The sequence below is a fragment of the Phycodurus eques genome, chromosome 20 (assembly GCF_024500275.1).
Source record: "Phycodurus eques isolate BA_2022a chromosome 20, UOR_Pequ_1.1, whole genome shotgun sequence".
Lineage (NCBI taxonomy): Eukaryota > Metazoa > Chordata > Actinopteri > Syngnathiformes > Syngnathidae > Phycodurus > Phycodurus eques.
The window spans coordinates 546,730-570,155 of NC_084544.1; the positions used below are offsets into that span (position 1 = coordinate 546,730).

Here is a 23,426-nt window from a genome sequence, read left to right on the forward strand (position 1 = left end):
ACCTCCCTCAAAAATCTGAAAGTCAAGCTACTGCTGTATTGACCAAAAAAAGAAAACATGTGACGAGCGACTTACATAGCACGCTTTGGGCACATCTTGATCTCAATCATCGTCATCTTCCTCAGCGATCCTCCAAATAACCTGTTGAACCTCACGCACGCACGCACGCACGCACGCACACACACACACACACCTGATGACACGCGTTCATATAAATCAATCTGGTATAATTTACGTTTGACAACTGCATTGTAATTTTATTCAATGCGTCCACAACACAACTGTGCAATAGTAAATGTGATTTTGATTTCGATGCTGGCTTCTCAAAAGCATGATATTAGAAGAAAAACGATGACTGTGCCGAACAGCGCGGTGTGCGTCGTATGCAAGTTCCCATGCTGTGGCTTGCGGCAAACAGGTGACGTATACTCTTTTGCGCTTCAAGCTGTTTAATGACCCCATTTGGAGTTTACTGTAAAACTAAACAACAAAATAATTACACAGTGTATATTTGAATACAACACAGTTTGTTTAAAAAAAATCCCCAGCTTAATGCTAGCACTCAATGAAAAACCCCATTGAACAGCGCAAGTCATTCAGCGAGGCCCGGAAGTTGCCCAGCCAGCCAGCCTCGCTAGGAAGCAAAAAGTCCTTGATGGAATTCCTTCCTTCCGGTTCTTTGAAAGTTTGGTGGTAATGTTGTTTTCAAATAAGAATCCTCATACACTAAACTTGTCTTTTGAGTATTTAATACAACAAAACCAAGAATACACATTTAAAAGGTTACGATCGAAGCATACATCGCCCGCTGATCTCTCTTCCTTCTCTCTTGGGATCCCGAAGCCGAGTGGCTGCCCTCGTTCGTTCAGCGGCTCCTTATCGAACCAGTTCTCGCCTGCTCTCAGCCTGAATGTTATCAATATGTCTGTGGTGCATGTGTGTGTTCATAACATAGTGTGGTCAGTTTTAACAAACAAAAGCTAGTGTGTGTGTCCTAGGGTCCCGTAAGCAACAGCATAGGACTATATCTAAACAACAGCTGGCATAAATTAGCATTATATCACAGGGGGGAATTTACCTTCAAATAACAAATATTCACATACAAACGCTGCAGTAAAACATAGGTAATATTAATTAAGTTCGCCACGTTCTTCTTTTACTTTTTGTCTGAATTTTAGTGAATTTCCATGTGTGCACCACAATGGCCCAAAGAGGCCAAGGAACATATAGCAGGAAGAGCAGCTTTTATTTTTATTCAGTTTTTTTATTTCTATTATTCAAATATATCAATATTTTAATTGATACTAATTCATTTTCTTTCTGGTTATATCTGAAGTGAAATGTTGGTAGTTGAATAAATACAAAGTTTTGAACTCAATGAATAATCGTTTTTGTTAATCGTGATTTCAAAATCAATGAAAATACAGTGATTATTTTTCCCATAATAAACCTACCTTTGTACACTAGTGTACAAATACGTGTACAGTGCATTTCTTAAATCTCACGACCCGTCAAAAATTAAACATCGGACTCACAAAGAGCCACAGAGTCAACGAATAAATGCGCTTAAATGAAGCAAATTGGCCCGTGGACGGAGAAGTTTGGCTGCTCGAAGACTTCGCAGCAGCAGCAGCAGCAGCAACAACAGCAAGCTAACCGGAAGTCGGGCGGTGAACAAAGTTTTTATGAAAAAGCATTTACCTGTCGAGGGCAACGACTAGTCGTCGGTGTTGCGCAAAACTGCGCTTCTTTGTCTTTGTTTTTTTCCCTTCTTCGTGTTTTGAACTTATTCAAATGAAGCGGGTAATATGACCTTTCAACCCAGGTGACGGCGCGGGATGATGACGTAACATGATAATATTTCAAAGGCAGCCCTCAACGCGCTAAAGTAATCCCACTCGCTTTCTTGGCAGGACATTCCCTGCTCTATTATTTGCTCCAAGGGACGCGTTGCTGCACTATGATTGGCTGTTGTATCCCTCTCACTAACCCATCTTTAACCCCAGCCCTAAACCTAACCACAGCAAACCTTTGTTTTTATTTCGTACAAATGTAGGACTGGAAATGTTTGGCATGATAATCTGGAAGCCTGCCCTTTCCGTGATGCAGGAGCCAATCATGTTGCAGCGAGGCGTATTTTGCCAGGAAGAACCGTGGGATTTCTAAATCACGTCTTTGCGTATCTAGTTAGATCGTTTCTTTCTTTTTTTTTTTTTTTTTACAAATAAATAAAAGCAAACCTGTCATAAAATTAATTCATTTCGCACGAGTCTCATAATTGTTCCTGTTGCTGTTCTACATATTAAACTATTTTTGTTTAGTATACAAAGACCTGAAATAAAAGCAAACCTGTCTCAAATGAGTGAATTTAATTATACATAGCGCAAGTCTTAAAATTTAACAATACAGAAGACTTCATAACACTTGGTCATTTTCACTTTACTATATTTTTCATTTGACTATAGTTACAAGAGAGAAAGCATTTCAATTCTTCATGTTCTTGGTATGACGACCATTGACCCAAAAAAAAAATAAAAAATCCTTGAATGCTAATATAATCAAATAAATGCATTTCATAGTGCGAGTTATATTATTATTGATGTGCCACATCACTGTTTTTATTATCACTCTTTGGTGTTCTACTTTTCATTTTTAAGTGTTGACAAAAAAGAAGGCAAGCAGGATTAGAACAGGTGGAAACAGAACATTTACATTGTTTGATGTTTATTTGACAAACTTTGTCAAACAGTCGCTTGCCGTCACGATGGATGTCAGTTTTGAATTTCAATCAAGACAAATTGAACAGAAAAATGTGTTTTATTAGTAAATAATGTCTCTCTCTATCGCACGCACACACGCGTAAATGATGGCCGCCTTAAAGCAGTTGGAACATTTCTCCTTGCTATCGAGTTTAAAGTTGTACTCGGACGCCTAAAATGGCACTAGTACAACATCACTAACAAAACAGTCATTCTACTAGTGCGCTGAATTGCGTACGAGAATGTGGACAAGAAGCCGAATATCAGGGATGATAAATACATGCGCAAATGGTTTTCCGTAGTAAATATCTTTGGCGGCAACATGACAACTTCCCGTCGGCGCTCCGGGATGGAGACGTGGTGTCGCCTGATTGTCCTACACGGCCAATGAGCAGTAAGGAGTACAGGCCCCGTGACGTGACATCACTTCCTGTGGGCGGGGCTTGGGGTGGTCTCCCATACACGTGGTGGTGCGCCCCACCGCGACGCCATTGTCCCAGCGTGCATAAACACGTGACCGAGGCAAAGCAGCTCTCGTACACACACACTCACTCACTCATTCGGTGCTGGGCGATGACATCATCACTAAAAGCCCAGGGACTTGCGGACAATCTTCTGAGCCAGTTTGTAAAAGTGATCCCGGTCATCCCGCCACATTTTCGAGGCGTCCACATTAGCGCCGCTTTCGTCGTTTGGCTCTGGGGGAAGGGGGTGGGGGTGGGGGTGGGGGTGGGTGGGGTGGGGGAGAGAGTTGATCAGTTTCCATGGTGACGCCACGGCCAGGCCCCAGAAACTAACGCGTCTCAACGAATTGAACTCCAGAAAGTGACAACTGAAAAAGTTGAATGCCTCTCACTCCCACACACACTAATACAGCGGCGTCAAACGGAGGGCCCGCGGGCCAGAACCAGCCCAGCAGTGAGTCCCGTCTGGCTTGTCGGGATGATTTTTGCAAAGTGTAAAACCGAGGGAACACATATAACTGCCTTTTTAAAAATAAAAAATCCAAGTAACCGTTGTTGCTAATTCTGTCCACTGGAGGTCCCACTGATACGACATTTTATTTCTGTCTGAATTAATATGTCCTGTAGAAATGTTGAAAGAGTTAATAAATATTGCAAAATGTCAGTCGACAAGCTTGAGCTCAAAAAAGGTCGGTCTGGTGCAACCCTGTCACAACTTGCGCAGTCCCCTGCAAAAGTACTGCAACGGCAAGGTCAATTCCTTTGGTTTTCTTTTTTTACCGAAGATGTTTGGGTTTCAGATCACAAGATGAATATGAGACAAAAGTTCAGTGGCTTCAAAGAAAAGATGCATTGTCCTGAGTTGTTTAACACATCTAGATGTAAATACCATGAAATGAAAGCGGGAATTCTAAACATTTGTGTAATATTCATCTTTTGATCTGAAACCCAGATGTCTTAAGTATACAACAAACGCAAAGCAACTGACCTTGCCGTTCCAATACTTTTGGAGGGGGCTGTATGGCGCATTTTGATGTATACATTTACATGTGAGGCGAGGCTACCTGCTAGCATGCTAACCACGGACAACAGGATCTTCTCGACGCTCTGGACCGGACTCCACCTCTCGGCGCTGCTCTCGTAACCCATCGGGTCGTCGCCGGGCGCGTGCAGGATGGAGATGCACACACGGCCGTCAGGGTAGACTATTGGGGGGCGGGGCAAAAACACTGAATCACATCACACATCCTTCCGCGTGGCCTTCTACAACGGCACCACTAGTGAACAAAAACTGGACAAGGCAGAGCCACGGAAAAGTGCTGCAAGATGATTTCATCCTTATCCTCGACGTCAATGGAGAAGACCTTACCCGAGGTAAAGTGACCCAACAGAGGAGTTTTTGGAGTGGGATTGACATTTGGTAAATTGAACCCTGGAAAACAGCCGCGGTGGAAAGGGAGAGAGGTGTCGTAACACGATGACTGAGCCGCTGGCTACCGAGCTGAGGAGACGGCTAGAAATGAAATGAAATGAACTTTGGTCACGCTCGCGTCATTTGCAAATGAGTCTAAGCCTGGCGTGGAGTGCCGTCATCTAGCTAAGAACAACGCACAACACTTCATAGAAATGTCGCAATTTCGGACTTTTCCCTTTTTGAACTCAATTATTTTGGGGGAGTTGTCTCGGGCGGTCACTATCGAATATTATTAGAATCAATTATCCTATCCATTATTCCATCGATTTATCAAAGGAAAAAAATGCATTAACGTGAACTACAAAATCATTTTTAAATACTGTTTATTAACTGATTGTCATTGTTCATGTGGTATTGTTTGATGATAAAACAAGAACTGCACAATACGACACGAGAGGGAGCGACGTTGTATTCTTCACCCTTTTTGAAAGTGCGAGCGAGCGACTTCTTTGCTACAGACTCATGCGAATGAAGAAATACTAGTTCAAAATCCACTTCTGAGGAATGTCAATTGCATTATTCACACGACGGCTCCAGAAAAAACACTATTTTCACCAGATTCCACTGACTGAAGTTTCTTTTCATGAATCTATTCTATGTGCTCCCACTAGTCGAAACTCGCTATGCAGATCGAGTTTGTGTTTGTGTCATAAGAATTTTCAATTTTCAACCATCTCAATGGCCACCTGATGTCAATGGTGCCTCGTGAGCTGACGTGGCCGACGTGACCTTCGCAATGCAAGCCACGTGGGCACCGTCGACATCAGGTGGGCACCGTTGGCATCATTGTCAGTGGACAGCAGAGGGCAACAGAAACCAAAAATGGCTGCCCACTGAGACGGTTGAGAATTGTTAAGAATTCTTTTTCCCCAAACATAATGGGTACCTTTGGAAATTCACTCCAAGCGCACTCTCTACACTCCGGGACGTTCGGAAACTCAGAGCGTCGTCGGAGCGGGCCGTCGGGTCATTCCGAGCGATTTTTGAAGAATCTGTTCATGATTTCTCACAGTAATTTGACAGATGAAAAATTAACATGCATCACTGCATTACTATAAATCTCTGCCAGTGTGTACATTTTCAAATGATTACTTTTACAACCTTCCTAGATAATCACAAGGTCCCAAAACTAGTGAGCTACTATATTTATAACAGGGATACGGGCTCCTCATGGGGTCATTGGAGGCTACTTGGTGCCCACGGGTACCACGTTGGTGAACTCTGGTATAGATGAATGAAAAGAACATTTTAGGGGGTTTAACTCCCCTTTAATAGTGTCCATAAAAATGTTTCTCTTTAACCTGGAAGCAGAAATAAATAAAAAAGCTCATTTGACCGAATTCACCAAAGAGGACCTACTGTTGGGGTGAAACATGTCGCAGGTGAATCTCATCTTGGGGGGGCTGAGAGGATAATCGGAGGGGAAGGTGAGGACGGCCGGGAAGACGCCGCCTTCGAAGCACGTGTCCTGCGGCCCCCTGACGACACAAACACAACAAGACATCGACTTTGCGAGCCGCACGCCGCGTTCCGCCACGTCGCTTCTCTCACGCCATCAATGGAAAACAGCGGTGCCTTGAGACACAAGTCGAAGTCGTTCTCCAAACACTTAAATCATCTTTCCCCATTGAAAGCAATGGAAAGGCCATTCAGCCATTACACCCCCCCAATTTTTATGTATTTATTTTTTAAATTATTATTAAGGAACAGGAGAACCCTATAATACCGTTCTTTATAAAAAGACAGTAAAAACATAATTACAGATAAACATTTTGTGCATCATGATTTAATCCTGCAATTTACCGTAATTTCTCGTGTATAATGCTCATTTTTTTAACCCCAAAAATGGTCAAGTCAATATTGCGCATTATACATAGGTATAGGAGAAAATGAAAAAGACTCACATTTTATAAATGTATGCCGCCATCTAGAGGTTATGAAAAAGCTGTACACTTTCATTCCACTATGCCACCGCCCCCTATAGGTTATGAAAAAGTTGTACACTTTCATTCTAGTATGCCACCTAGGGGTTATGAAAAAGGCGTCGCCGACACTTTCATTCCAATATGACGGGTACGCATGACTGCATATATGTACAATTGTGCTCATAAGTTTACATAACCGAGCAGAATTTGTGAAATATTGTTTTGTTTTTTAAAATATGACTGAACAAGAACCATCATTAATTTCTTTATGGTTATGTTTTGTTTAATGATAATGCTTTTCTGAAATGCTTGACAGTTAATTTGAAATGAAATGTCTTTCGCCTGGTCCTTCATGTTTTCTTAAAATAATTTTACACATCTTACAAATTCTGCCTGGGTAATCAAACATATGAGCACAAATTTGTGTGTTCTCATTTACTAAATAAAAGTAGGGCTGTGAATTTCAAAGTAAGAGCAAGTAAATAAAAAGAAAGTATTATGTGTTCAAATAAAGTGCTTAACTTCAGAATAATTCTTTGAAAAAAAACTAACAAAATACAGATAATACTTTGTTTTGATCATATGGGTAGAAGCAAAATCATGCATTATAAAAATGCATTATACATAGGTAGAAGGGTTTTCCAGAATTTTGAGGTCAACTTTGGGGGTGCGCATTATACACAAGAAATTACAGTAATTCACTGTGCGGCTCCTTCTGGTGTGCCCGCCTTGGCCACCAGGAGGTAGCGATGTATAATACAGTCAAGCGGACACAAACGAAGAAGAGTACACTCCTTCTACGACAACTCAGTAAGTTGCTGTAATATTAGTTGTTCTTCCCAGAGGATAAAGACGATATGCCTGTGTGGATCGTTATCTGTCTACATGTTGCTTCACCGTTTGTGTTCCAATATGCATTGCTTCTATACCCGTGACTACCAATGCTAACTATTAGCATGTAAACGGGATTTTCCATGATAGCTAGCGGCCCGTTCGTAAGACAACATAGTTTCTTTGCAATACCCTGTACAAGGTGTTGTAGTTTTCGAGTAAACTTCAGTTGCGAGTGACAACAAACAGCTTGAAGTCTCTTTCTTGAGGACATTTGCCAAACGGCCGCTTATTGCCAAGTGAGTCGAGTCCAGTTGACAGCCACCGTACAGCGCTCGTATGTCTGCGCTCTCATATCAAAGCAAAGTAAATAAATAAATAAGCGTCCGACGGGCAAGCTCGCATCTCAAGGCACGGCTGAATGTAAATGTTTCCAATGGAGCCGAAACTCACATGATGAGCGCCTCCCATTCAAAAAAGTTCTCCTCATTGGCAGGACCTGCAATACATACAAATATATACTTCATGTAAACAAGTCTTCGTTTAGCGATGCAGAAATTTTGTTCATGTAAAGAAGAATAGCGCTCCCCCTACTGGCGGGGGTCAACAGCGACGATCTGTGAGTAATGGACACCCCCCCAAACACAACAATTGGCAATACAGTAGATGCGGGCAAAGCACTATTTTTGCTGAAATGAAATTGCTTAATTCACCTCAACGTAGTTCCATGGCACCAAGATGCCCCAAAAGTAAGAATTTTAGTGTTTTGGCCTGAGTACAAAAACAGCAATTAGGTGAGCTGTTAGGCAAATAACAGAGGAAAGAATTAAGTAGCGACGGAAGCCATGTTTTTCGTGTTTTGCTGCGCTGGCTTTATTCACTTTAGTATTAAACAGCACCACTGATGACGCGCAACACGAGTCCTCATCTTAATCACGACCTCCAAATTTCTCTATAGCACATGCGCTGCAATTCTTGGGCAACATTTCCCCAACTGATAGTTGACAAACGCCCCTCCAAAATATCAAACGGTAAACTATCCATCCATCCATTTTATGAGCCGCTTCTCCTCACGCGGGTCGCGGGCGTGCCGGAGCCTATCCCGGCTATCATCGGGCAGGAGGCGGGGTACACCCTGAACCGGTCGCCGGCCAATCGCAGGGAACATACAAACAAACAACCATTCGCACTCACGGTCACACCTACGGGCAATTTAGAGTCTCCAATTCATGCATGTTTTTTGGGATGTGGGAGGAAAACGGAGTGCCCGGAGAAAAGCCACGCAGGCACGGGGAGAACATGCAAACTCCACACAGGCGGGGCCGGGGATTGAACCCCGGTCCTCAGGACTGTGAGGCAGATGCTCTAACCGGTCGTCCGCCGTGCCGCCTAGTTTGGAATTCATTAATACAAAATAATTCACATAGTTTTTATATGCTTTCTGTGTCTGTTTAGCAACTATCCAATGATACAAACCTTTTGAAAATAGGATCAAGATGACGAAAGTTATGAAAATTTGAAACTCGGATTCAACTCAAATGTTGACGTCTATTGAATTTCTCTTGAGATGTTGGCTAGAAATTGGTACATCTGCACCAGTTTAACAACTTTAAAAAGATTTACCACAGCAAAATGATATCACTGGAATCGTCTTTCAAAGATCTGTCTATATGAATTACATTTTGGAACCAAGGAACTCCCTATTTTAAAATACTTATAATTTATTCATATGTTTGTTCCATGATTAAAGGAGCAAGTCTATTCTACCAAACCAACGACTTTGGAAGAACTTGAAGGGCGAATACGAGAAGTTATGTCTTCCATCCCAGAAGAGTTCCTTGTGAAATCAGTGAATGCGGTTCCCAGGCGGCTTGAGAAACTGCTGGCTCACGCTGGCGCCCATAAATACAAATCCATGCAATACACTTTCTTCTCATGTTCATTTCTTATAAGAATTATAGTTCAGAAATAAATGACAAGTACTTAAAAATAGGGAGTTACTAAGAGTTACTTTTCAATCCCCCCCGGTATGTTTAAAGGCGTTAAGGAGCGTCGTGTGGCGCTTTGGCGCCATCTTGTGGCATCCAGCGACTACAGCATCAACTGTTTTGGGTGCCGTCAGTTCCTATCAGTATTTTTTGCTACTCGCCGCGGTCAGTGGCATTTATTTGATGGACAAGAACCTGAAGGACGTACCTGCCACGATTCCTTCGGGCGGGTTGAGGGTGAGCTCTGCAAGGAAACACACGCATGCGCGCACACGTTACTTCCGGTCTGCTCGACAAGCTAGCGAACATGCTAACGCATAAGCATTAAGCTAAAAACAATCACAAGGCTAATTTATTCATTCATCATTGTGCGGCGAAAGGTAAACGCGTGTAACAAACACCAAAACGCGCGAGTAGCAGGCAAACGCTCCACTTTGTTGAACATTCTGGAAGCTGCGCGCCCGTGTACGAACGCTTGACAAAAGTCGAACAGTGTTGTTGTTGTTGTTGTTGTTGTTCAAGTAGTCGTCGAAGATGTTGGTGCTGGCGAGCTCACGTTTGTATTCGGCCATGAGTCTCTTCAACGCGGTGCCCGCCATCGCCGCCGCCGCCGCCGCCGTCCACGCAACAACCGAGCAACCACACACGCGCGCATGCGCACTGTGCGTGTGTCAATCCGACTGTAAGTTCGCCCACAAAAACATGGAATTCTTCTTTCGTACTTTACTCACCCGTTGGCTGGCTGCCGTTTTCAAAGCAGAGTTGCCCATAGTTTTGTTTTGTTTCGATCTTTCGAGATCCCAAAAATATTGTGTCCAACCAAAAGACAGACGAGACTTTCTTTCGCCAGAAAAGAACGTTTGTTTCTCGCTTTTTCTTTTCTTTAGTAATCAGCATGGCTTGGGTTCACCCAAAACACCAGATTCTGACCAAAAAGTGGAGAAAGGGAGATTTTTGTCTGACTTAGATGCTCATATTTTTGGCTTTTGTGACACCTCAACCAATAAAACAACAAAAACAAGACTAAGAAAGAATTTTGAAGGCAAGCTAATCCTTGACTTCCAGATGTACAACTCAGTAACGTGCTGTGAGTGATGCTGAATCAGCACGTGTCTCAAGTTGAACGTCAGTGGCCGTTCGACATGGAGTTCGCTCCGTGGACTGCGTCATCTTGTCTCCCGATCGTGCCGCACGCTTTCTACTACCTACCGCAACACATACTCTGTTCGTAGCACAAATACAGCGGAACCTCAATTTAACGGACTAATCGGGGGAGGGCCTGTCCGTCAAATCCAATTGTCCATTAAACTGAAGCGGCCTTTTCCTGGACCAAAAAACACAGTTCAGTACAGTCGAAAATTATTGTCTGGTACTTTTTTCATGATCTAAAAGCATCCAATAGAGTACAAAATTATTGTAAATAAATATAAAAACAGGCGGCTCGGTGGCCGACTGTTTAGAGCGTCAGCCTCACCGTTCTGAGGACCGGGGTCCCAAATCCCAAAAACATGCATGAATTGGAGACTCTAAATTGCCCGTAGGCGTGACTGTGAGTGCGACTGGTTGTTTGTTTCGATGTGCCCTGCGATGGGCTGGCGACCGGTTTCAGGGCGTACCCCGCCTCCTGCCCGATGACGGCCGGGATAGGCTCCGGCACGCCCGCGACCCGCGTGAGGAGAAGCGGTAAAGAAGATGGATGGATGGATGGAATATAAAAATAAGTTTTCAAATGTTTAAAAAGTTGATCCAAACTGACCTCACGGGTGCATAAAAGGAGTGATTAGGAGTTTCCACTGGACACTGTTTTCTGACGTCTTTGAAATCGGGGTCCGTTAAATCGAGGTTGCACTGTACTCTGTCGGAGCGTGAGGTGCCTCATCTTGTCTGCCTTCCAGCTTTCTCTCCCTCCTCATCGGCGGGTCTAATCTTTATCTTCAGCTCAAAAGCTGTGCTGATCTCAAAACCAAACTTGCAATCCCGCCACCCAGATCTTCTGAGCAGTTTCTGCTCTTAGGCCCCGCCCCTCTCGCAGAGGCAGCCGAAGGATGGAGAGAAAGAACTGAAGAACGGAAGAACACGGGAAGGAGAGAAGTTTTCCTTGCGCACGCTTGTCTGCTCTTGACGTGAACACGCTCAGCCGACAGGTGAGTCGCATCGCACGTACGTGTCGCGTCCGTGTCGCATACGCGTCGGATACGTCACGTCGTGTCACTTATGACGTGTCGTGCGGATTACGAAAGATGTGTCAGGCGACGTGTGTCGTGTCGGCATGCTATGTGCGTCACGTGACTCGTGACACGAGTCGTGATGTGTCTGTCACGTGACTCGTGACACGTCGTGCGATTTGCGACACGGGACGTGTGACCTGTGATGTGCGTTACGCGAGGCGTGGCACGTTACGGCTCATCTACGTGACGTGTGGCACGTGATGTGTTTGCGCCTGGCCACGCGTCACACGTGAGGCGTCGTGCGACACGTGGCGTCCCGTGCAATGGGACACGTTCGACATCTGACGACGGTGAGGTGCCACGTGATGTGTATTATGTGACCGGTGACGTGCGGCGTGTTCTGGCTCGTGCGACATGTGACGTGTGTGTTTCATCCCGGAATCAGAATCGCCGTTATTGGCCAAGTATGTTAAAACACACAAGGAATATGTGTGACCCATGCCATGCGATTTGCGCCACGTGCCACGTGGCATGTCTCGTATGCGCCTTGCGTCTGGTGCCAGATGACGCGCGGCACGCGATGTCTTAAGTCCCGAGTGGCGGCGAGCAGCAACTTGGCGGCGGTCTGACGAGCCGTCAAACTCATTTTAACCACGGCGCTTGAAGTTGTCTTATTTTTGGATCAGTGAGTCCGACCCCGATGAGTTGTCTTTTTCCCGTTTCGTTGCTCACGTCAACTTTTGTTTCCAGACTCGTCCTCGCGGCCCACATGACGGAGCGACTCTACGGCAGCGCGCCGTCGCCGGAGCCGGACTCTCGGTCTTCCTCCCTCCTCACCCCGGAGCAGCGTGCCGCCTCGGTCTTGGTCCTCGTCCTCTTGTTCTTCCTCGGCCTGCTGACGGTGCGCTGCTTCCGGATACTTTTGGACCCGTACCGCAGCATGCCGGCCTCCGACTGGACCGACTGCACCGACAAGGACGCCTTCGACTACCGCGTCGTCTCCTGACAGGCGGCCTGAGAGGGGCGTGCTACCGCGGGAGGAGGCGGCCGGAGAGGAAGTGGCGAGAGAGGCCTCGACCTGGCAGCGCCACCTGCCGGCTTCTGACTGGACTGAGTGAGGAGGAGAAGAACATAAGTTGACCGTCACATGCAACTTGATCTTTTTTCCCCTCGCACTTCCACCTTCTCTCTGTGACGCGCGCGCGCTCAAGGCCGACAACGAGGCGCGCTAAAGCGGCCACGCCGGCACGGCGCCCCGATCTACACGCTGGTTGTCAAGCTGGGTTTGAAATTGTTTTTTAAATCCCCCGTCCTCGCTACTCTGCGTTTCTCTCTGTGACGTGCGTGCCCTCATACTCTTGTCCGACAACGAGGCGCTCTAAAGTGACTATGAAAAGGGAAGATGCATTTTCAAGGTGTAGGCGTAGCTAGCTCCCTAACTGCACGTCGCAATTGCGCTGGCTAACCGCTGATGTAAATGAAGACGCTCAGTTGTTATATAGTGGGAGAGGACCGACTCATTCCGAAGACCCGAGTGCGTCACTGGGCGCCATTTTAGCCACGCCCCAGAAATCCGGGGAACATAAATAGTTAAAAAAAAAAAAAGTTGAACGTGAAAATCTCCACCGTGGAGTACTACTTATTTGTCAGTCTTTGCATGTTTTCAGCAATTGTTGTTCAACACGTCGAATCCGTTTCGAAGCAAATCTGTGAATTGCCGTGGTAGGAAGATTTTGAAACGGTTCTGAAAAATGAACTGGAGCGAATGACTCTCCCTCTCCGGGTACACTTTAATGTTGGCCAACTCTTGAGCTCTTGTCCCGCGACCTTTGAACCAGTGCCAATCGCGCGGCTTACGCACACGATACATGTCTCGCTTTGTTTTTATCTGACTCATCCAACTTTGTCTGCGATGTTGTTTGCTCAATCAATGCAGGCTTGGGATTTGTCGGCTGGTCTCCGCCTCCACTTGACACGACGACTTTCATCGTGCCGTCATTTCATTGGCTATCCGTCGGTCTACCCAACACAATCGATTCAAATCCATTTAAAAGCGTTTGACGGCAGTTTAGCGGGCGTACAAAACGCTCAATTGCGCATTTCGATTGAGTTTGTTGTCGCATTTGTGTGGGGCCAAAGATATATTACCCGTGCACTCGCTGTCGTCGTCTCGCCACGCTGCCCTATTTGCATATCTGTTGTTGACCAATACTGGCCACTCGTGCCGGAGTAGCATCCGCTCCGTTTGCACGCTGACTGAGGAGTATCTGCAACATTTGCACAATCGACATTGTCCCAGATGATCACGCTACTCGCTTGAAGTCTCGGCGCCCTTTGCACGATGCTCGCTGCGCCGGACTATTGCGAGATTAGTCATTCCAACTGCTCTAAGTGCTGGAGGACACAATTGTCCCCAAAAGAAATAAATCCAGATATTCGTACCGGCATTACCAGACAACTAGCAAGCCTTTATTGCTCAAGTGACTGTTTTTTGGTCAACGTCTTTCTGTCTCCAAAGTGTTCTCTGTCAATTGTCGTACTCGAGCGGCTCCGACGACCGGAGACAAATTCCTTGTGTGTTTTTTGGACGTACTTGGCAAATAAAGATGATTCTGATTCTGATTTTCCGTGTGAAATTTGAATGTGTGCGTTCACGATCACGCTCCTAAACAGCTCGGATACGTGTGGTTCAGTAAAGAGGGAAGCGAACCTTTGCCAGAAACTTGCTAGAAACTCCCGAATGTACGGTGTCGGGAATATATAACTATCATGTCTTTTGTGTGCATGATATACCTCATTCATAGCCACAAAGTCACACTTTACATCTACTACTACTAATAAGGATGATCATAATAATAACAATAAAATGACTCATAAACGTTTTCCTGAAGTGTTTTCTGGTCTCCATCCGGTTGTTCAAAAAGATGTCGGGGCTGCGATGACGTGCGCACTCGCCGTGTCTTTCGCCATCGGGGTGAAAGTCCTCCGGATGAGAGCGGGGTTGCCGGGGGCCGCCGGGGGGGTTCATTGAGCCCAGCAAACCAAGACCCGGTGACCCCGCCCACGCACGCACGCACGCACACAAACTCGTCAAATGAGCAAATGTTCTCTATTGTCCCCAAAATCTTCCCGAATGGAAACAAACATTACTCAATGTTAACAAATATGACAAAATGCTGTGTTAACAAATGTCACCAAGTATGTCTCAATATGAGCAATATTGCTTAGGTTAGTTAACGTTGATCAAAGTGTTGCAAAAAGTTTGACTGCCAAAAAGAATCGTAAAATATTTGTAAAAAATGTGAAAAAAAACCATCAGAAAAGACTCGTTAAAGTGTCTTTGGAATCGCGTTGGAAAATGATGACAAAGGCATCTTCAAAAGCGTTCGTAAAGAAAAAGGTGGAAAAGTGTCATAAAAGACTCGTAAGAGTCGTAAGTGTCATCACGTGTCACAAAATAGTCTCGACTCAACTTTTGGACCAAATGTGAAGAAATGCGAGTCAATATCAGCGGCTGCGCTGCTACCAAAAGTTGACCGATGTTGGTCAACGTCAGCAAAAGCGCGCGAGCGAGTGACTGATCGACAAAGGTCACGTGACAAGAAGGGCCCGGCGGTATAAAGGCGTCCAGTCCTCGGCGCTCTTCGCTCCACTCGTCTTCAAGGGTCACCATGAAAGCCGCGTGCCTCCTCTTCCTGTTTGCGCTGGCGCGCTCGGGCGCAGTCGCCGTGCCGACGCCCGACGAATGCGCGCCATTGGTCGCGCCGCTGCCGCTCGACGACCGCCGACAGGTGAGCCCCGCGAGCCGTCCCGTCGTTTCCGAGGCCAAATGAGGATTCAAAAAAGGATCTTTTGTTGTTCGTTTATCGAAGACGGCGACATATAGTGACAGGCGTGACAATTGCGTGTTCGTCCACGAGGTGGCAGAAGCTACGATCAACTTCCAGCCGTTTATTTGCCGGGACAAACTGTCAAACACGCACCTAGTTATGACACTTTGAATCAATTTTAGTCTTTCCTTTTAGGCTCCTTTTGCTTCAAACTCGTGAAACACGTTTGCAATACTTACGACTCTTTCACGACATTCCTGAAAGATTCTTTCGTGATAATTTCGCGACACTTTTCCAACTCTTCCACGACTTTTGTACGACTCTTTTGTGACACTTTTACGACTCTTTCCACAATTTCATCGAGTTGCGCTTCAGATATGCCACCGACCTATCGATTTTTCGGACGTCAAGTTTGATCAAGCGCAAAAAACAACAAATGTGTTTTCAACAAATCGTCACTTTGTGTGGCTGACATTCGCAGTTGTCGGGCCAGCGGAAGTTCATCTCGGGCTTCACCGACAGCACCGTCGACAACGCCATCCTCCGAGTCACCGAAAGCACTCGCGTCAACTTGACCGCCGCCACCCACAACGACAAAGACATGCTCCTCTACGAGGAGATGCTGATGTGAGTGCTCGCTAACACGCGAATAATAGAACGCGCAAAGTTATCAAACACTCCTATAAGTCCTTTGACATTTTTGCCACCATTTCACGACTCTTTAACGATTCTGTGATGACGATTTCACACTTTGGCACCTCTTTCCCGACTCTTTTCCTCCCTTGAACGACTCTTTTTCTGCATGTTTTTAAGATTCTTTCGTGATTCTTTTGAGCGCGTAAAAGACTTTTACAACACTTGGGAGTCTTTTGCAACTCTTTTAGGATTGGATGACAGTTTCACAACTTTTTTTTTTTTTTTTTTTTTTACTGTACCTTTTGAAATTACTGTGCCTTTTTGCGACCCTTTTTGAAGATTCTCTCATAATCATTTTATAACTCTTTCATGACATGTTTACAACTCTTACGCAAGACTCGATTGATTGTTGAGGATACTTTTCGCGCCGTTTTGCGCAACCCCTTTATGACTTTTCTACACGTCGACGAGCGTTTTCATACTCTTTTACGACCGCCGATCCATCCGTGTATCCGTTTTGCGTACGGAGTCTATCTCCGCTGACCTCCAATCTTGGACGGATTTTTGACAACTCCTCCAAGACTTTGCCACTTTTTTTGCAGCCCCTTCTTACAACTTATTTACGACCCTTTTATGCGCACGAGCGTCAAGGCGGGTTTTCTTTTCCAGGAACGGCACCTGCTACGGCACCAGGCTCAACGTCTCCATCGACGGCAATGTGGCGTCCGCCAAAAGTCAGCCATCTTTGTCATTTAACACGGCGCCGTCTGTCCGCCCTTGACGGTGACCGTGGCTCTTTGTCGTCCTTAGTGCGAAACATTTCGTCGCAGTTCCACCTACTGCCGACGTGCGAAGGCTGCCAAGTTCTGAGCATCAACAGCACAGCTCGCAACCTCAAGACCTTCCTGGAGGCTTTCGACCTCCACATAGACGACGCCGTTAACGACGAGTTCGGCATCCGCTCCATCTACCTCTTTGGTGAGGAACAGAAACGGTTTTCTGGAGAAGATCCTTCCGCATTCCAAATACACGTTAGCATGTTAGCTTTACCAAAGAAACGAAATTATCCATAAATGTGAACGCTTGTTTGTCTGTATGTGCCCCGTGATTGGCTGCACGTCTCCAATTCGCATACGGACTATTTGGCACAGCTAGTGACGTGGCGGCACGCCCGGTTAGAGCGTCCGCCTCACAGTTCCGAGGACCGGGGTCCCTTTTCTCCGGGCATTCCGGTTTCCTCCCACATCCCCAAAACATGCGCGCCAGGTTCATTGAAGACTCTCAATTGCCCGGAGGTGTGAATGTGAGTGCCGACGGTTGTTTGTTTGTGTGTGTGCCCTGCGATGGGCTGGCAACCGGTTCAGGGTGTGCCCGAAGATAGCTGGGATAGGCTCCAGCACACCCGCGACACCTATTGAGGAGAAGCGGCTCAGAAAACGGACGGACGGATGGCTAGTGACGTGACGTGGTTTGTGCATTCTGTGTCCAGCTGTTCAAAAATTCTGAATACCTGAACAGAAAACTTGAAGGCAAAGTTACTTGAGCAGTTTATTGTCTGTGCAACAAAGTCAGATCATCCAGCATCTGGAAGGTGTGGCCAAAAGGTGGGGTGGGGGCGGGGGGATTGCTCAAGCACGGCTTTTCATACAACGGTGGCTGCGAACTCGACACGACTGACACGACTGAACGGCAATTGCACTTGGTGTATTTCAAACAAACAAACAACTTTGGCTCCCACTAGCTTACTGCTAACACATATTGGAAAACGCCATTGACAGGCTAACGGTTAGCATCGTTAGTTGCGATTTTGGAAGCAATAGATATTTGAAAACAAACAGTTGTCTTACACTCTTACACTATTCAAATGAAAGAAACTGTTGCGATTCACGAGTGAAGGTACGCAGTGGGGCACGAACGACGGGGACGTTTTTGAGGCCGATTCCAATATTTGGCAGAGTAAATTTCAAAGAACCGATTCATTGGTGAATTACATTGAAAAACTATATCATGACTGAAATAACTTCTTTTTGTGAAGGCAGCACATTTGACTCTTTTCTTTTCTTTTGACATTTTCTTTGTTTCATGTTGTAATGTGGTAATATGTACAACAAAAAAATGTATAAAATGACAAATGTAAAAAAGTATTTCTATATAATCGTCTGGCTCTTTGCCAGTTTGTAAAGCGCTAATATCGGCCGATCAAATCAGCCGGCCGACGAATCGGTCGGGTCGTCGTGCGGATCAACCCCAAAAGCGGTTGTATAACGATATCGAATGTGAACGGTGTGTCAAAGGAAACGACGTGAAGGACTCGGACGTGGAACAGTTCAAGAAGCAGGCCGGCTGCTTGGGCTTCTCCGGAGAACCCGACTTCACGATGGACCCCGAAAAAGGTTCGGGCCGCAGCACGAGACCTCGCAACGGTGTGGGTCGGGACCATCATGTGTTTTTGTTTGTTCCCTCTCGCTCCCGCAGACTTCTGCGACGGCCGCAAAGTCGTCATGATCAACTGAAGCCAGCGCTCAATAAAGTTGTCATCGAGGACAAACGTCTCCCGCTGCTTTTGGCTCACATTTCTTGTACTCGGGCAAGCACGCAGACTTCAAATAAGAAAATATTTCAAGAACGCTTCCGTTAAAATCTGCGGTGTACCGATTCATTCGTTTACTCGGCTACGAGCAAACTGGATCGAGTTAAATATATCGATTTAAACCGTTTCATAAGGTAATCGATTCGTCGATTAGTTTAGTTAGTTTAATCAAAACTAATCAATACATCGTTTTAGATCAGGTGGCGCGGTGGTCGACCGATTCGCATGTCTGCCTCACAGCTGTGAGGTTGCGGGTTGAAATCCCGCCTCGCCCGTGTGGAGTTTGCACGTTCTCCCCGTGCCGGCGTGGCTTTTCCCCGCGTACTCCGGTTTCCGCCCGCATCCCAGAAACACGCGCGCTCGGTTCATTGAACGCTCTAAATCGAGCGCGAGTGCGGATGGTTCTTTGTTTCTATGTGCCCTGCGATTGCTTCTCCTCACGCGGGTCGCGGGCGTGCCGGAGCCTATCCCAGCTATGTTCGGGCGAGAGGCGGGGTACGCCCTGAACCGGTCGCCGGCCCATCGCAGGACACGTGCAAACAAACAACCATTGGCACTCACATTCGCACCTACGGGCAATTTAGAGTCTTCGATGAACCTGGCGTGCGTGTTTTTGGGATGCGGGAGGAAAGCGGAGTGCCCGGAGAAAACCCACGCGGGCGCGGAGAGAACACGCAAACTCCACACAGGCGGGGCCGGGGATCGAACCCCGGTCCTCAGAAGTGTGAGGCTGACGCTCTAACCGGTCGTCCACCGTGCCGCCTCTTTATATTTGATTACCATCATTCGTTTAACCCGATTCCCTTCCAAGAAATGATTTGATTTCACAGTCACACCGGCGAGTGAATCGTTACAGCCCTAGTTGAAACGTATTGGGGGGAAAAACCTTCAATGAAATCGTTAAAATGTATTGGGAAAAAAAACCCTTCAATAAAAATGGACCCCAAAAATGCTTGAAAACAAACAGCTGTAAAGAATTCAATGCAAATGTAGGATACTTCAAAGTCCAATACAACTTAACTGTAGTTCACAAAAGTATTCAAAGAAAGGTTGAAGCAACAGTAGCATTATGCCCACTTTGAACATTTAATTCCGTGATTTTTCACATACCACTATAGGGAACTTTGAGAATCTCTTCTGAATGTGACACAACATTTTTTGACTCTGTTTTCAGTTGGCTGTCAGAATATTAGTGGAGATTGGCGTCCGTGCATTTTCTCTGACAGGTTCACGACACAATTAGACCGCGCGGTTACGCGTATTCTACTCACGTTCACAGTCGTCGTCGTTGTGTGGGGAAAAAAAAAACACACATTACACGTGATTGAAAATAGTGTATGAACCTTAACATTCCTATTCTATGTTGTTACATAAGTTTCATAACATTGCAATAACAGCTTAATTACAGCTTTATAACGCTTATATAAGCTCTTAATCCCTATTTTATCGATGCCTAATAAGATCTTTGTCACAGTTTAACAGCAGTTTACTAACAGCTGAATTACAATTTGAATAAATGTTTTTTAATAATGACAGTTTTGTAAGAGTCATATAGCAGCTTAATTTGTTTAAATTAGCTTCTTAGTTTTCCAGTTTCTGAATTAGCTTTGTTCATGACATTTTTGTCAAAGTTTTACAACTGCTTCATGACATCTAAACAACAGTTTTATTACATTTGAATAGCATTTTATCATGGCTTGATCAAAGCTGTCCAACAGTTTTAATAACATTTCAAGTTCATCATAACAACTTTATAACATCTTAACTGCAACTACATAACGTTTTTATAAAATGACAAACCTTTTCTAATAGCTTATTAAGATCTTGAAAACGTTTTATAACAGCTTCATTACAATTTGTTAACATGTTTGTAATAGCTTATTTACATCGTTATAACAACTTGAATTTCATTCTTGTAACAGTTTCACGACCTCTTCGTTGCCGTTTTGTAATGTGGCGCTCGGTTATGTAAGCACTCCCACACAAAGCAGACCCCAACCGAATAACGTTTGAACATTTGACAAGTTTAATCAATAAAATAAGACTTTGGAATTTGTCAACCTTATCAGAAAAACAAACGAGGTTGACAACATTGAGCGCACACACGGTGTGTGTGTGCGCGCGCGCGTGCGTGCGGAGTGTGAGCGGGGTAGGGGAGGGGTCGTCCGCCTTAAAAGCCCTCCGATGTGAGGCCCTGTGGCGCCACTTGACTTCCTCCAGCGAAGCGCACAAAACGCAAAGATGAAAATGGCGACGATGACAATGTTGAAGGTGACGACGATGACGATGACGATGACGGCGTCCGGCGCACTCGCGCAACTGCCGCGCCCCTGTGATGCCCTTTACAAGCCCCTCCCCGCCAAGCACCTGGATCAGGTCGGTCATCTTGGGTCAAGGCAGCCTTGCCACCGGTTAGCGAGTCGGCCATTTTGTAGGCCTGTCGGAATGCGCGGCAAGCGGGCGCCCTCCTCTGTAGAGAGGGTTCGTTTGCATATCGTTCGATTCATCGGCGTGATGACGCTTTTATTTTCTCATTTAGCAAGTTTTTGATGCCACCCTGGTTTTATATATATATTTCAATGTCTCCCAGACTGAAACATCCATCCATCCATCCATCTTCTACCGCTGAAGCAGCCGCGCTTGAAGACCTATTTTCTCCAAGTTAGATGATTGAAAAAGAGTTCCATCATGGTAAAGACAAATCAAAAGCCAAACATAGCACACAGCTTGTTGTTGACAGAGCAAATGGTGGCGGCCCATTCAAACACATTTCCTTCCAAAGTGCGTAACGGGAAAGACATAAAAAGCTTCGTAAAAATCACATGAGAAAAACATCCGGCACATTTTGCTTCCTTTGTCATTCAGTTTTGGGTGTTATTTCTGAACACAAGCACTGTTTGTAGACTGCTTACTCCCAATGAGCCTCTTTTGTTCATTGCAGAAAGGAAAAAAGCAAATATAGGCTTGTGCAAAGATTCCATCTTTTTTTTTTTTTACCCTTTTACAAGTAAATAAATATATTTCAAGTTCAAATCAAACAAACCAAAGCATCCAAGTGTTAAAAATGATTTTTAACCCGTTTCATGGATCACTGTCCTCATTTCATGATCGGTTAATGCCCTCAACTGAATGCGTCTGGAAAGTACGTGGCATGAGCTCGACTCCGTAACGTTTGCTACTGTACTCGTTCCGTCGCTTGGGAAGGCAGGAGTCTCCAAAATGTTTTTCATTTCAAAAACAAAAAAAGGCAAACAATGATCATGGAAGAACACACTTCTTATATTCGACACTTAAACACTTCATATTTCGTTGGTGGAAACTTGACTTTATGTATTACTGCGATGCCTTCCGCGAGTTTTCCTTTTGTATCATGTCCTAATGAGACTTCATTCACAAACAAATTTGTACTTAAATTATGGTATATGCGCATTTGATGCATGAATCTGTGATTCATCGAATTTGTCCTTATTCTGCGAACAAATTTAGAACATCATCGGACCAAAGTGAAGAATCGGCTTTCAAAACAACAACCACAAAAAAACGTCTCTTACCCAAGGTGCACGGCATCTTAAAAGCGGCGGTAGAGCGTAATGGCCGCTTTACCAAGAAAGCCCACGCAATAAGACCAGCAAGGATGAAAAACCCATGAAAAAATAGATTATTCGGGTTCTGAGACATATTAATGGTAATGGCATTTCCGTTCATTTCCCTGGGGACAGAAGATTTAAGACAGGACCGTTTGAAGATCCAAGTGCGGTCGTGAAATGAGGTAAGCTTGTATCTCAAAGCAACACTACGTCAAATTCCTGTCGTGGTGATTGATCGCGCATCATCGGCATCGTTCCCCTCCTCCCGAATTGATACACCGAGATTTTGGCGCGCCGGTTATTTGGTGATTTCCAAATCAGTTAAAGCGGCGAGCCAGCCGGGAGAGGCCGAACGATTCCAAATGCTATCAAGGTCCACTCTGTAGAAATCCCTACGTAGCCACGACACAGGCTTTGGTCCGCTTTGATGATTGGCTCGGCGGAGTGAAGAAGTTTGAACGTGACGGTCCGCCGAAGGTCGAGCGGGCGCGGTCTCCCGCAGGTGTTCGGCGAGCGGCGACTGCATTGGGGCGCCGCCGAGTTCCTGCAGATTAACGATCTGGCCCACTCGCATGTCAGTCTGCGCCCGAAACGCGAAATTGTACACTTGCTGGAGAGGAACAAGTACCGGTAAGTGAGAGCGTGCGTGAGTCTGCGCACGAGCGTGCGCGTGTGAGACAAAGTCGTGTTTGTGCGTTGCAGCGACGATTCGTGCGTTAGCTGCTCCTTGAACGTGACCGCTCCCGCTGACCCGGCGACCGCGGACCCCCTCGTCTTGCCGGCTGTCGTTGACAGTGAGTCACGTGCGCACGGACACGCGCACATTGCGGTTCGCTGTATCACAGCTTTTTGTGAGAGTTATGACAGTTGTTTCTATTTTTGGATCGTGTTTGTCGGGTTTTTCTGTGTTACGCGTTGCGCTTGCCCTCTCGCAATATATATTATGTTTCAACGTATTTGGATTTGGATTGTTTGAAAGACCTTACAAATGGAGAAGTGCTGTAAATGCTATCAAAACATGTCTAGGGTATATTTAAACGGGGTATTTCTATATCGCAGAATTTCACTTCGTCGGTCTGGAACGCAATCCCTTTGAGGGAGGGGGGATGACAAAATGTGGCACAACCTCCACCGAGAACCGACTAATCATCAATGCTTTGCGTCTGCGTGCGTG

At 45.6% G+C, this 23,426-nt stretch overlaps 4 protein-coding genes across 9 annotated transcripts in view; 2 read left to right on the forward strand and 2 right to left on the reverse strand.

The window, feature by feature from the left end:
- LOC133395373 (trichohyalin-like) overlaps window positions 1–1,822 on the reverse strand; it is a 29,267-nt gene extending 27,445 nt beyond the window's left edge. For 4 of the 6 annotated variants that reach the window (XM_061664184.1, XM_061664179.1, XM_061664178.1 and 1 more), the window contains exons 1-2: window positions 1,702–1,822; window positions 76–150 (exon numbers count right to left, since the gene is read on the reverse strand). The gene's annotated coding sequence lies outside the window, so the exon portion shown is untranslated. Of the gene's footprint in view, window positions 1–75; window positions 194–1,701 lie in introns of all 6 variants that reach the window. The other 2 variants (XM_061664183.1, XM_061664180.1) reach the window with 2 other exon arrangements.
- A 976-nt stretch (window positions 1,823–2,798) lies between these two features.
- ube2g2 (ubiquitin-conjugating enzyme E2G 2 (UBC7 homolog, yeast)) lies at window positions 2,799–10,085 on the reverse strand. Its single transcript, XM_061665172.1, has 6 exons — window positions 9,998–10,085; window positions 9,650–9,685; window positions 7,907–7,952; window positions 6,057–6,175; window positions 4,288–4,428; window positions 2,799–3,457 (listed from the first exon to the last, which is right to left on the reverse strand). The coding sequence occupies exons 1-6, from the start codon at window positions 10,038–10,040 to the stop codon at window positions 3,345–3,347; spliced, it is 498 nt and encodes a 165-aa protein (XP_061521156.1). The 5' UTR covers window positions 10,041–10,085; the 3' UTR covers window positions 2,799–3,344.
- LOC133395888 (cortexin-3-like) lies at window positions 7,406–12,825 on the forward strand. Its single transcript, XM_061665173.1, has 2 exons — window positions 7,406–7,432; window positions 12,360–12,825. Exon 2 carries the CDS (start codon window positions 12,379–12,381, stop codon window positions 12,613–12,615), a length of 237 nt encoding a protein of 78 aa, XP_061521157.1. The 5' UTR covers window positions 7,406–7,432; window positions 12,360–12,378; the 3' UTR covers window positions 12,616–12,825.
- Window positions 12,826–15,274: 2,449 nt separating this feature from the next.
- Window positions 15,275–18,588, forward strand: LOC133396124 (uncharacterized). Its single transcript, XM_061665609.1, has 6 exons — window positions 15,275–15,400; window positions 15,921–16,066; window positions 16,745–16,809; window positions 16,886–17,053; window positions 18,370–18,498; window positions 18,551–18,588. The coding sequence occupies exons 1-6, from the start codon at window positions 15,281–15,283 to the stop codon at window positions 18,586–18,588; spliced, it is 666 nt and encodes a 221-aa protein (XP_061521593.1). The 5' UTR covers window positions 15,275–15,280.
- Window positions 18,589–23,426: the final 4,838 nt, after the last annotated feature.